At 37.4% G+C, this 12,830-nt stretch overlaps 3 protein-coding genes across 3 annotated transcripts; 2 read left to right on the forward strand and 1 right to left on the reverse strand.

The window, feature by feature from the left end:
* Positions 1-228: 228 nt before the first annotated feature.
* Positions 229-2,205, forward strand: LOC111441621. The gene is made up of 2 exons (XM_023078676.1): positions 229-850; positions 1,483-2,205. The coding sequence occupies exons 1-2, from the start codon at positions 248-250 to the stop codon at positions 2,119-2,121; spliced, it is 1,242 nt and encodes a 413-aa protein (XP_022934444.1). The 5' UTR covers positions 229-247; the 3' UTR covers positions 2,122-2,205.
* A 768-nt stretch (positions 2,206-2,973) lies between these two features.
* On the forward strand, positions 2,974-6,860 carry LOC111441618 (DEAD-box ATP-dependent RNA helicase 21). The gene is made up of 2 exons (XM_023078671.1): positions 2,974-3,297; positions 4,180-6,860. The coding sequence occupies exon 2, from the start codon at positions 4,191-4,193 to the stop codon at positions 6,345-6,347; it is 2,157 nt and encodes a 718-aa protein (XP_022934439.1). The 5' UTR covers positions 2,974-3,297; positions 4,180-4,190; the 3' UTR covers positions 6,348-6,860.
* Positions 6,861-8,216: 1,356 nt separating this feature from the next.
* On the reverse strand, positions 8,217-12,414 carry LOC111441623 (protein tas-like). Its single transcript, XM_023078678.1, has 12 exons — positions 12,292-12,414; positions 12,110-12,209; positions 11,894-12,002; positions 11,312-11,400; positions 10,743-10,799; positions 10,479-10,587; positions 10,287-10,388; positions 10,143-10,207; positions 9,682-9,785; positions 9,525-9,589; positions 9,224-9,278; positions 8,217-8,741 (listed from the first exon to the last, which is right to left on the reverse strand). The coding sequence occupies exons 1-12, from the start codon at positions 12,347-12,349 to the stop codon at positions 8,581-8,583; spliced, it is 1,074 nt and encodes a 357-aa protein (XP_022934446.1). The 5' UTR covers positions 12,350-12,414; the 3' UTR covers positions 8,217-8,580.
* Between the last annotated feature and the right edge of the window lie 416 nt (positions 12,415-12,830).

The raw sequence follows: 12,830 nt of genomic DNA on the forward strand, positions 1-12,830 counted from the left end.
AAAAAAAAAAAAAAAAAAAAAAAAAAAAAAAACAAAAAACAAAAAACAAAAAAACAAAAACAAAAACAAAAACAAAAACAAAAGACAAGCTGGCATGTTGGTAAAATCATTAATTCCATAGCTTAAAACATGCCAAGATTAAAGCTTTTTTCCATGAACTTCATCTTCTTCAAGGCACTCTCTTAATTTTATCTAAATATATATACAAATCCAACCCAAAAACTCCATCCATTGATCAACTTTCAAAATGGGGTTTGATCAAAAACCCCTTCCCAAATCCCACATCAATCCCCATTTTCACCTCAAACACGTCTTCCAATTCCTCTTCTTCCTCGTCGGGTTCTCTCTCGGAATCATCCTGTGCTTCTACGTCAAAACCTTCTCTCTCGTAAATCCAACGACCCCGAATCCTCCTCTTCCTCCTCCTTCCTTCCCTGCTCCGCCTCTGTCGTCTCTGCTTGCACCCCCTATCGTCGTCCTCTCCCCTCCTCCAACTCCGCCTCCGTCGATTCTTGTTTTGTCGATCCCGAGAAATGGGAGCTCGTCCGAGGCTTCTTCGAGCGTCGTCTCCCTTGAAGAACACAAGTCTTTGCTTCACAACATGAGTGATGAGGAGCTGTTTTGGAGAAGTAGCATGGTTCCAAGGATGTTGGAGGTGAGTGACAAGACAGCTCCAAGAAAGGTGGCGTTCATGTTTTTGACGGCTGGTCCTTTGCCACTGGCGGATCTTTGGGAGATGTTTTTTGAAGGCCACCATGGATTTTACTCCATTTATGTTCATTCTCATCCTTCTTATGTTCATGAAATGCCTCCAACTTCTGTTTTTTATGGTCGAAGGATTCCAAGTCAGGTTGGTTTAATTGTTTTTTTTTTTCATTTTTTAAATATTGGCTCGGAATCGGTCAAAAGTTACTGTCGTTCTTTCTAAAATGGTAAAAAAAATATATATATATAAATAATGTTGCTCGTTATATTTACGGGTGTTCAAAATACCCGATAACCTAAAAAAATTCGATCATCTCAATTGGGTTGAGTTCGACTGGATTAATAAGTTATTTGAATTGGGTCGAATTCAAACAAATAATATTTGGTTGGGTTGGGTTGATTAAGAGTTTCTCGGGTTAAAAAAATTTTAAAACTCAAGCAATTGAGTTGGATTTAAAATATGTTCGTAACCCGAACCAACCCAATATTTGTTGGGTTGAGTTGAGCTCATTACTTAATAAGAGTTACTTGAGTTAAAAAATTAAACTCGAGCAATTGAGCTGGATTTAAAATATGTTTCAATCCGACTCAACCCAATCCGACCCAAGCCAGCCAAATATTTGTTGGGTTGGGCTAAGTTCATTACTTAATAAGAGTTACTTAGATTTCCAACCCAGTCCAATCCAACCTGACCCAATTCATGATCACGGTTATTTATATTTATATCTATATTTAATATTTTATTTATTGAACTTATGAAACTAATCTTATTTACAGCCCGTGCATTGGGGGACTGCAAGCATGGTCGATGCGGAGAGACGCCTCCTAGCAAACGCCCTCTTAGACATAACAAACCAAAGATTCGTTCTTCTCTCAGACTCGTGCATTCCATTGTTCAACTTCACCACAATCTACAACCATCTCATCACCTCAAACCTAAGTTTCATCAGCTCGTTCGACGACCCAAGAAAGCTCGGCCGAGGCCGCTACAACCCGAAAATGTGGCCAATGATAAACATCACGAATTGGCGAAAGGGTTCCCAATGGTTCGAGGTGCATCGGGAGCTGGCTCTTGGCATCGTGTCGGACACGAAGTACTATCCGATCTTTAAAAACTATTGCCTCCCACCATGCTACATGGACGAGCATTACATACCAACTTTGGTGAACATGGTGCAGCCCGAACGGAACCATAATAGGAGCATCACTTGGGTTGATTGGTCCAAGGGAGGCCCTCATCCGGGCAAGTTTGGATGGAATCATATCAACGATGAGTTCTTGAATACGATAAGGTTTGAATCAACGTGTGCTAATAATTCCTCTTCAATTTGTTTCCTTTTTGCTAGAAAGTTTTTGCCAAACACTTTGGAGCCTTTGTTGAGGGTAACTCCTTTGTTGCTCGGTATTGGTCCATAGCAAAAACACGAGTACTCGATTTCCAACGTTTATTTCGAGCTCAACAGGGTTATATATATACGCACACATATATCTATATTGTTTGGAGAATTCAGTTAAAGGAGAATCAAGAACGGAGTATTTGAGTGTAGATTCTCTTCTTGATACCCATCAGTGACTGTACATATCAGTAGAACGTTCGTCCCTGACTTTCTAGTTGTCAGAGCCCGACCCCATGATAAGGGTATCTTCTTAACCTTGCCTAGAGAATCGAGGCTGAAGGAAAACATTTAGAAATCAAGAGTTTGAGCCTTGCGATCCAAAATACGTCGAATAATAGGTTTGACCATCAAAACTTGGTTAAGCAGTTAGACGATGTTAGCTAACCTAGTCGGTTTTATACTCTATCACTAGAAATTAGTCATTAATTGATCGAGTTTACCCACTTATTACTAAAACCCATGTAATTTTCATCATGCCGGAAATGACGAGATCTTTATATAATGAAGACTCTCACTCGTAAGCAACAATCAGATTATCGAATATCTACCTACTGAGTATGAATGTTCTTTGATTAAAATAAATGATTTGATCCCGAACCTGCTCAAGTCTATTAACTAACATTTTCCAAAGCTAATAAGGCGATAAACGCTCGAAGAGAGTGCTCTCGTTAAGATATATGTGCAAATTTTCATCGGATCTCGGTTGTTTCGAGAGAAACTTGAGCGACAAGCATTTTCATTTTTAGTATAAAATTTTATTTTCTTACAATAGTAAAATTAAATTATATTGAATTGAACTTTAGAAAATTAAAAATAAAATTAAGTTTTTTTTTTTTAAAAAAATTAAATTAAATTTTTTTATTAATTAAATTTTTTTCTTTTTTGCCAATATCACAAACGCTTTCGCTCCCGTTTTCGCCGCTTTCTTTTCATTTCAGTCGCTGCTTGTTCTCTCCCACGGCGACGGCGAGTCTCCTCTGTGTTGAGCCCCACGCAGCTACACGTGACGGCGAACATCCGGCGCGACCTCAGTGACTGTAGCCCCCGGCGACAGGCCACACCTGCAGTTCGAGCCCTCTCTCTTAGACGGTCGAAAGACCTACGGCGATTAGTTCGTACCGTTCGTTAGTTTCCCTCTGCCGCGGGGACCTCTTATCTATTCTGGATCATCCGAGCAATAGCTCACTCGAAAAGGGTTTGTAAAATCTGTTTTAGCAATTTTTAGTTAAATTGATTCGATCTTCAATACGGTTTTTAGTGGATTTTAATTTTGGTAATTTGGGATTTCAAATCAGTAGGGATTAATGAGCGGGCCCTAATAACTGATCTCCCACTTGTAGAACATTGCATTCTTGTTTTGCCTGCTTTGTCTTGTTTGCTTATGTACTTAATTTATTTGCTTATACGTGTTCGTGCATTCTTGGTATGTGGCTGTTCATTTTAATTAGAGAATTGATGGTCAAGCATACTGAAAGTTAGGGGTGAAAGGAATTGAATTGAACTGGAAAGCTGACCCAACCTGACCAAATTACACCGCTACTGAAATTTGTGGAAGAAAATGTATGGTAGATTGGCTATGTAATTCGTATGGGTCGAGTCTAGAGTTTGTTCCATGATACAACAAGTTCAAAATTTTTAATTGAAACAAGTTCAAATGTGTCATATCGTTCATGTGGTTGAAGTATGAAATTTTAGAGTGTTATCCTTTTCATGTGTGTGTGTTCAACAAAGCTTTCGAAATTGACACCATGTATAAATCTTCCCTTCCACAAAGGGAAAATTGGTCTTCAGGAGCATATTTGTTAATCAACCCCACGTAGCATGTTGTACTATTCACAATGTGGATTGTAGGTTTGATAGCTAGGTGTGAGTCAACACCATTTAAGGCAAATATCTAGACTGAGAGGTGACATTACAAATTAAATTTGGGCAACATTTGATGGATAAATAATATTGTGGTTTTTAATTTTGCTTTAAGACTTGAAACTTGAACTGTATTACATACTACAGACTCGTGATAATGTTTTTTTTATATTTATTTTAATGTGTGTTAAATCCTATTGTATTATATTTTCAGGACCAAACGTGATGAAACGCCCTGCTGGTGTTGAGAACTTGGCTGGTTCTTCGTCTTCTAAGCCCTTAGTTGCTGCTGTTGATAACAAACCGGTCTTCTTAACGAAAGCTCAACGCGAGCAACTTGCTCTTCAACGACGCCAAGAAGAAATTTCTCTTCAAAGACGCCGCCAAGACCAACTTCTCTCCAGTTCTCAGAAACCTTCTTATGATTCTGTTGACAACCACAAGCCTTCTGACTCTGATCGTCGTGACCGTGATCGAGGACGAGACCGAGAAAGAGATCGAGATCGTGATCGAGAACGAGATAGGGCTCGTGATCGGGAAAGAGATCGTGATCGGGATTTGGAGCGACGGAATCGTGAGAAGGAGCGTGAAGAAGAGGCCAAAGCTCGAGAGCATACCCGCTTAGAGAAGCTTGCTGAGCGGGAGCGTGATAAAGAGTTGGATGCTATTAAAGAACAATATCTTGGCTCGAAGAAGCCTAAGAAACGTGTTATTAAACCAAGTGAGAAATTCCGCTTCTCATTTGATTGGGAAAATACTGAGGACACTTCTCGAGACATGAATTTACTATACCAAAATCCTCACGAGGCCCAACTTTTGTTTGGAAGAGGGTTCCGTGCTGGCATGGACAGACGTGAGCAGAAGAAGCTTGCAGCTAAGAATGAGAAGGAGATGAGGGAGGAGATACGAAAGAAAGATGGTGTGGAGGAAAAACCAGAGGAGGCTGCAGCTCAAAAACTTAAGGAAAAAGCTGCTGATTTGTATGACTCGTTTGATATGAGAGTCGATCGGCACTGGAGCGAAAAGAAGCTAGAGGAGATGACTGAGAGGGATTGGAGAATTTTTAGGGAGGACTTCAATATATCCTACAAGGGATCCAGGATCCCTCGCCCCATGAGAAGTTGGAATGAGAGTAAGTTGACGACGGAACTTCTTAAGGCAGTAGAAAGGGCTGGTTATAAGACGCCTTCCCCCATTCAGATGGCTGCCATTCCGTTGGGTTTACAACAACGTGATGTTATTGGGATTGCCGAGACTGGGTCTGGTAAGACTGCTGCCTTTGTTCTTCCCATGCTTGCTTATATTACAAGGTTGCCTCCCATAAACGAAGAGAATGAGGCAGAAGGGCCTTATGCAGTAGTAATGGCTCCCACTCGTGAACTTGCTCAGCAGATCGAGGATGAAACTGTGAAGTTTTCTCATTATTTGGGTATTAAAGTGGTTTCAATTGTTGGAGGTCAATCAATTGAGGAGCAAGGATTTAAGATTAGGCAGGGTTGTGAGGTTGTCATTGCCACTCCAGGTCGTTTGCTGGATTGTTTGGAGAGGCGTTATGCGGTACTTAATCAATGTAATTATGTTGTTCTGGATGAAGCTGATAGGATGATAGATATGGGATTCGAGCCTCAAGTTATGGGTGTTTTAGATGCAATGCCTTCAAGCAATCTTAAACCTGAAAACGAGGATGAGGAGCTTGATGAGAAGAAAATATATCGAACTACATATATGTTTAGTGCTACCATGCCACCTGCTGTGGAGAGGCTCGCTCGAAAATATCTAAGAAATCCTGTTGTTGTTAACATTGGAACTGCTGGAAAGGCAACTGACCTAATATCTCAACACGTTATTATGATGAAGGAATCAGAGAAATTTTATAGATTGCAGAATTTGCTTGATAACCTGGGTGACAAAACAGCTATTGTTTTTGTTAACACCAAAAAGAATGCTGATAATGTTGCAAAAAATTTGGACAAGGCAGGGTATCGTGTAACAACATTGCACGGTGGGAAGTCACAAGAGCAAAGGGAAATTAGTCTTGAAGGGTTTAGAACTAAGAGATATAATGTTCTCGTCGCCACAGATGTTGCTGGTCGTGGGATTGATATTCCTGATGTTGCTCATGTCATAAATTACGATATGCCCAGTAACATTGAAATGTATACACATCGTATTGGACGTACTGGCCGTGCAGGGAAAACGGGTGTGGCCACAACATTCTTGACTTTACAGGATACTGATGTCTTTTATGATCTCAAGCAAATGCTCATCCAAAGCAATAGTCCTGTGCCTCCTGAATTGGCAAGGCATGAGGCGTCTAAGTTCAAGCCTGGGAGTATTCCTGATAGACCTCCTCGGCGTAATGAAACTCTTTTTGCACATTAAAAAGGCATGTCTCTGAAGACATTTACATGGTTATAGTTGCTGTATTGACTACCCAGGCTGTATGCCCATGGGTGCAGGATTCTTCGAAAAAGCGCGGGCAGACTTGGAGACCTCATGCTGTACTTTATCTTTAGTAAATTTTCTTGTCATTTGTAATCCTAAGATGTTCTTGGCGTAAGACTAACTACTTGAGTCTTGCCTTCATCTCGTTGATTGGATTCACCTATCCGGATTTCTACCCAGTTTCATCATGGGTTGCTGTTCTGAAATTTACAGATTTATTAAATAGTAAAACAGCTGGACTGATTTAGGGTATTTTGTGTATTTGCTCGATGATCCTTGTCGAGTTCCTTTGTTCACTCGTTTTTGTAGGACAATGATGTATCTGTTTGGGGCAATTTATGGACCTCGAGTTAGCAGAGAAGGTCTGTAGCCTGAAACATATGGGCGTGGATATTGGAGATGGGACACTTCCCGGGCGCCCCACTCATCGTTATAAAGCAAGGTTTGCTATATTATGCTTTCATGATTATCACATCATGTCCTATAATTTCTGCAGAAGTTATAGAAGGAAATGGGATACTTGTTCCTCAGGTTGTTAAGCTTTAGATGGATGTTCTTTGAGGCAGTTGGGAGTTTTTGTTGCTAAGATCTGATTAGAGAGAGAATTTAGAAAATAATCCTTTCTTTCTAAGGTTTCTTTGAACATAGGATAATGTAAGTAGGTGTGGAACTGCCATGGATTACTGTTTACTGTGTTTCACCATTGTTGCAGAATCTTTGTTTTCTGATTTCTTTATGGCAAATCAAAAACTCATGAACTTTCTTCTTCTGAGCTTGAAATGAGATATGGAATTATACATGTCAGGATAGAGGAATTTGATTCAGTAGGTGTTGAAAATTCAAGTTTTTTTTTTTTTTTTTTTTTTTCCATGATTTGTGCTCGTCCCATGGTTACTTTAGGCAGCTTGGTGTTGCTATCATCACACATGTCAAGCCTTCCTTATTGCAATTATATTGTTTCTACAAAGAGGCAATCTTTGATCTTTCTCAGATGAACATGAACAATGCAATATTTGGGGGCTTTATTGTGGTTATGTTCTTTGTTGGTTCCAACCTTTAATTAAACCATTGGAATAAGAGTAGTATGGTCATTTGTTGTTGGAGGAGATGAATAATGGTGATCCATATGCTCTTCATAGTGGCAAGCTTGAATGTTGGTTCTCCAGTTTCTTTGGAAGGTTGAAGTAGCTTTCCATTTTCATAGCTTCCATTTATGCTTACATGTTTTCCTATAGTCTTTCGGGCAAAGATAGTTCATAATTTTTTTTTTTTTTTTTAAATGTTTTGTATTTTCTTTTTTCTTTCTTTTTCACTCCCTTTAGGCATTTGTATCTTTTAAACTTCAATAGATTTATGCATAAATAGATGGAGAAGTCTTATCCGACCTTGACTTTCTCCCGCTTCCTATTTCAATCCTCATTTTCATGAAATTCATTTTTCATTTTTACAAGAATCGGGTTAGAGACTCCCTATAGTGATTTTTTTTTCCTTCATTTTTAACCATATGTTTCTTTCAAAGAATTTTTATTGTATAATTTATTTCTATTAAAAAAATGTAAACCTAATGTATAATTAAAAAAATATATATAATATAAGGTTGAACATAATTTTTAAAAATTCAAATTTCAATATATGGTCTTTATGACACTAAGTTTGGTCTACTGTATATATTTAATTTAATTTAATTTAATTTAAGTATGAAATTTACATTAAAAAATAATAATAAATAAAATTTATAATTAAAAATGTTATTAATTTTTTCAAATAATAAAAACTACAAGGAATTATAAGGGCAGTGAGACTATAAGAGGAAATATTTTTGTCAGAAATATTCTCTGGTTATTTCAAACAAACCAAAGATTCCAAAGGAAAAAAAAAAAAAAAACGTAAACCCAAAAAGAGTGACAAGGGAGAGCCACGGCCCAATAAAACATCTGCAATAATTTAGTGTAGAAGGCACCAGTTCAGGGCAATAGCCATGTATAGAAGGCGCTATTGAAGATCATGATTGCTGCTAAAGAGCAACGTGGTGTATTTTTCAAACAACAAACTTTACCCTCCTCTTCTCAACAATTATCCTCCTTTTACACTTTTAACTCAATTTTGGTCACAAGTGAATAACATTAGAACAACAAACCAAAAATCTCCAAGCATGGTAGAAAATTCCAAATCAGGGGCATGGATTGGGAAACCTCGAATGAATTTTGTCTATTTCAGAAATGATTTCAGGTGTGAGCTCAACCTTGACTGCATTTACAATATCCAAGAGTTGCCATGACTTGGTAACTCCAAACACAACACTTGCTACGAGGGGATGCCTGAGAACAAATGCTGCCAAAGCCTAAAATTAGATATTGCTAAGGGAACTAAAATCATAGAAAATGGCAGGGAACAAAAAAGGAAACAAGTAAAACTATTGACCAAATCAATTCAGGGTGCAACAAGTCCTCTTCAAGATGTCAAGAAAATATAACTCATTTTAGTTTTGATCCATTGAACATGTAAACTTTTCAGAGTGATGGTTTATCTGATGGATGAGCTTACATCTCAAAGGTGTAAATGTCATCTAGAGGCAACTAGGTAATCTTTATTAAAATATGAATTTTCATCTTCCATGTGCCTTTTAACATCGCTTGTACAGACGAGAAACCTAGACTCGTCATGAATTGTGCAGACTAACAATAGCTAGTTAAGTCTGTTCTGCAACATTTCATAACACATATTATGCAAGGCTTACAGCCTACTCTACACAATTATATCCCACACCTCGAATGAAACAATATACAAAGAGTTAAAGAAGAGGGAGAACAAACCAATTGCCAGGGAGACTGGATGAAGGCCGTATTTCTTAGCAACCTTAACATATTCCTACAGACAATCCACGATAGAGAACACGTTAGTGAAAGCATCATGTGTAACAGTTCACATACTTTGAAGCATTCATTTCAAATTCTATTATGCACTTGAGTAATAGTAACAGTGGAACAATCATGTTACAAGTTACCCTTCTTTTCAATATTAGAAAATGCAAAAGCTTTACAATTCATCGGTCTGTTATCTTTCAGTTTTCGTGTACTAAAAATAAAAATAATCAAAACTTGTAAATTTGCATACCATTGTAGCTGTTCTGATGATGTTGTTGGTTAGGTTGTATCTCGATTCCCCTTCTAAATATCTTCCTGGAATGAAAATAGCATCTTCATCAATTTGTAAAAACCCCCTTTCCGTTTAAGCTAAGAAAAGATGACATGAGGAAGCCTTTAATAGAGACCTCTGTAAAGATTAAGTCGAGCATCTGCAGGACCACCTTCAGGAGAAAAATACTTCCCAGAAAGTATGCCCATTGCCAGGGGACTGTACGCTAATAAGCTGATTCTGCAAAAGGTCAAACGTGAAATGACAAGAACAAACATTCAACAGTGTATTTAATGTGTCTATGAATTTTAAAAGATGTCATAAGTTCTTAAATTTTCAGTTTTGTGTATAAAAGTACGTCTCTACCAAACCGTTTAATAGGTCTGAATTTTCAATTTGTGTTTAATAATTTCGTAACTTTTAAATAAGAAATTTAAGGTAACAGAATAAAAAACCACGATCTATTAGATGTTTATTCTACAGACTTGCTAAACAAAAAATTAAAAATTTATAGGCTTAAAACAGACACCTTTTTTATGTTCAACCGCCTATTACTACAAGAAAATTAATGGACTAAATTTGGTATGAATTTATTACCTCTCATGATGACAACATTCAGCAAGGCCAGAATCAAAAGTTCGACAAAGCAAATTGTACGAGTTCTTCAGAGTAGAAATGTTTCATTTAGTAGCAATAAATACGACAAAATAGAATCAGAACCAAAATATTGAGCTCAAGCACCTGCAATGATACAACTTTCGGAAAGTGAGGATATTTTTCACCGGTATGTGCAAATTTCATAACACCATAAGGTGTTTCATTGCTGAGGCCAATGTATCTGATCTGAAAACACAAGATATTCCAACTTGATTGAAAACTCGGCGTGCTATCTTAGAGAGAGAGAGAGAGGAACATGGCAATATGATCGCCTACCTTACCAGCATCAGCAGCCTTGCTGAGCGCATAAAGCTGCTCTTCTATAGTAACAGAACTATACTGCCATGATGGATTATATTCAGTTTCTCCAAACATTGGAACATACCTTAAAAAACAAACATACACAAATGATTATGTTCTCACAACTAAAACAAAAATAATATAACAACACAAATAATGTCAGGGCAATAACGGACTGAAAAAATTCCAAATAATTCTAGCTTCCATAATATCTCACAGATTAAGTTAGTACATACAAACCGATCAGGCCAATGAATCTGGTAAATATCAATGAAATCCGTTTGCATTCGCTTTAAGCTGCACAAGATAGACATTTCACATCAGAGAAGATGATTTATTTTCCTCACCTCACTTAGAGTGAAAAGAGTTTATACTTCCTTCCAAGATTTTCTTTTCTTTTATTGATAGGAAACAATTTCATTAATATGAAATGTGACAAAAAAAAAAAAAAAAAAAGTAATAAATCCCTTCCAAATGAAGTTACAAAACACTTCTCCAATTTGAAATCCTTCCAAGAGTATTTAATAACATGTAATATGCCTTACAAAGATATTAATATCTAGGAACAAATATCTCCTTTATCTCTTTTTTTTTTCCCATGTAGTTATCTACTTATCTTCAATCTTCAATTTTTAAAATCTTTGTGGAACCTCAAGAACCAAAAGAAATTCTTAGAAACCAAAAAAAATTTGGTTTTTAAAACTTAGAAACCAAAAGAAATTCTTTGTGGAACCTCAAGAACCAAAAATGTATTTATCCCTCATATTTATGAATCTATCTGTGAAAATAAGAGATTTCACACTACTGACCTAGCATCAATTGCTTCTGTAATATTTTTAGTATCCAAACACTTTGGACCATCTCGTATCCAAGTCATTTGCCCAGATGGTCCAGCAACCTGCATGATAATTTCAGAATTTGTCTCAGCATGAAAGTTCCAAGAAACACTCAATTTTAAGTAAGAAATTCAAAATTATGTTGGCCATTCCTAAAACCAACGCAACCTAACAAAGAGGGAAAACAATCAGGTGATGTCTTCTCTCCCGTCATGTGCTTGAGGGGGTGTAATAGAGCTCACACTGTTATAACTAATAAAGTCATTTAACTAATATTCTTACTTCAGTTTGTTAGTTGTCTATCAACTCTTTGCGCTATTAAATACCTATTCTTTAGAAAGAAAAGAAAAGAAAAAAAAAATCAAGCTGAGCTAAATTCACAAATAATCTCAAGAAATGGTGGAATTGCTGCCAATCGCAAAGACAGCAACAGCGACAACAACGACAACGACAATAACAAAAATTAATAATGAATATAGCGAGCCAAAGTAGTCGGCGGCCAAATTGCAGAAATATAGCGAGCGATACGGAAAACAGACACGCGAGCAAGCAAACCTTCGTAGCTATAACAATACGATCCCGAGTAATTTTTCGGCTTCTGATCCAATGTCCAAGGTACTCCTCGCTGCGACCCTGAGTCTCGGAACGTTGAGGCACAGGATACCTGCACGTAAGGTACATTTAGAGAAGGAACAAACATAAAACTCAGGAAGTGGACTTCTGTAGTGATGACAAATGTAGGCGGCGCCATAGAATGGAGTAGAAAAATACATTTCTGCAGAATCGAAGAAGTTGATGCCGGCATCGAAAGCTTGGTCGAGGAGGCGAAATGACTGAGACATTGAGTTCTGCTCGCCGAACGTCATGGTACCTGTGAAAATCAGAGATGAAGAATTAGGTCGTAGGAACCAGAGAATTGCAAGATACGAAGCAAGAGATATATTGGAATGAACCGAAGCAGAGCCTTGAAACTGTGAGATTCGGAGCAAGATTAACGAGAGGAACGGCCATTCCTTGAGAAGCAAGAAGGAACAGCAGAAGAACTTCACTGCTACAAGAGTGAGCCGACTAACAAGATAACCTTCCACACACACGCGCGCAAAAAAAAAAAAAAAAAAACTTTTTCAAACTGGACAATATTATACAATTGTGGAGAGTCGTGTTCTCTTACATGGTATCAGAGCGACACTCTAAGCTCATGTCAATAGAATCCTTAAATATCGAACAAATGACTCCAAAAGAAAAAAAAATGTCGAGACTCGATTGAGGGGATGTGTACTTTGTTCGAGGAAATATGTTGGATGAAAGTCTGATCATGGGTTTACAACGAATACTCTCTTTATTGGTACGAGACATTTTGGTGAAATTCAAAGCAAACCCACTAGAGCTTATGCTCAAAGTGGACAATATCACACTATTGTGGAGAATCATATTCATCTAACCATCGTTGAATTTTTTACTATAAAATGAAATTTTTTAAAATTCAAAAAGT

This window comes from Cucurbita moschata, unplaced genomic scaffold (assembly GCF_002738365.1).
Source record: "Cucurbita moschata cultivar Rifu unplaced genomic scaffold, Cmos_1.0 Cmo_Scf00004, whole genome shotgun sequence".
NCBI lineage: Eukaryota > Viridiplantae > Streptophyta > Magnoliopsida > Cucurbitales > Cucurbitaceae > Cucurbita > Cucurbita moschata.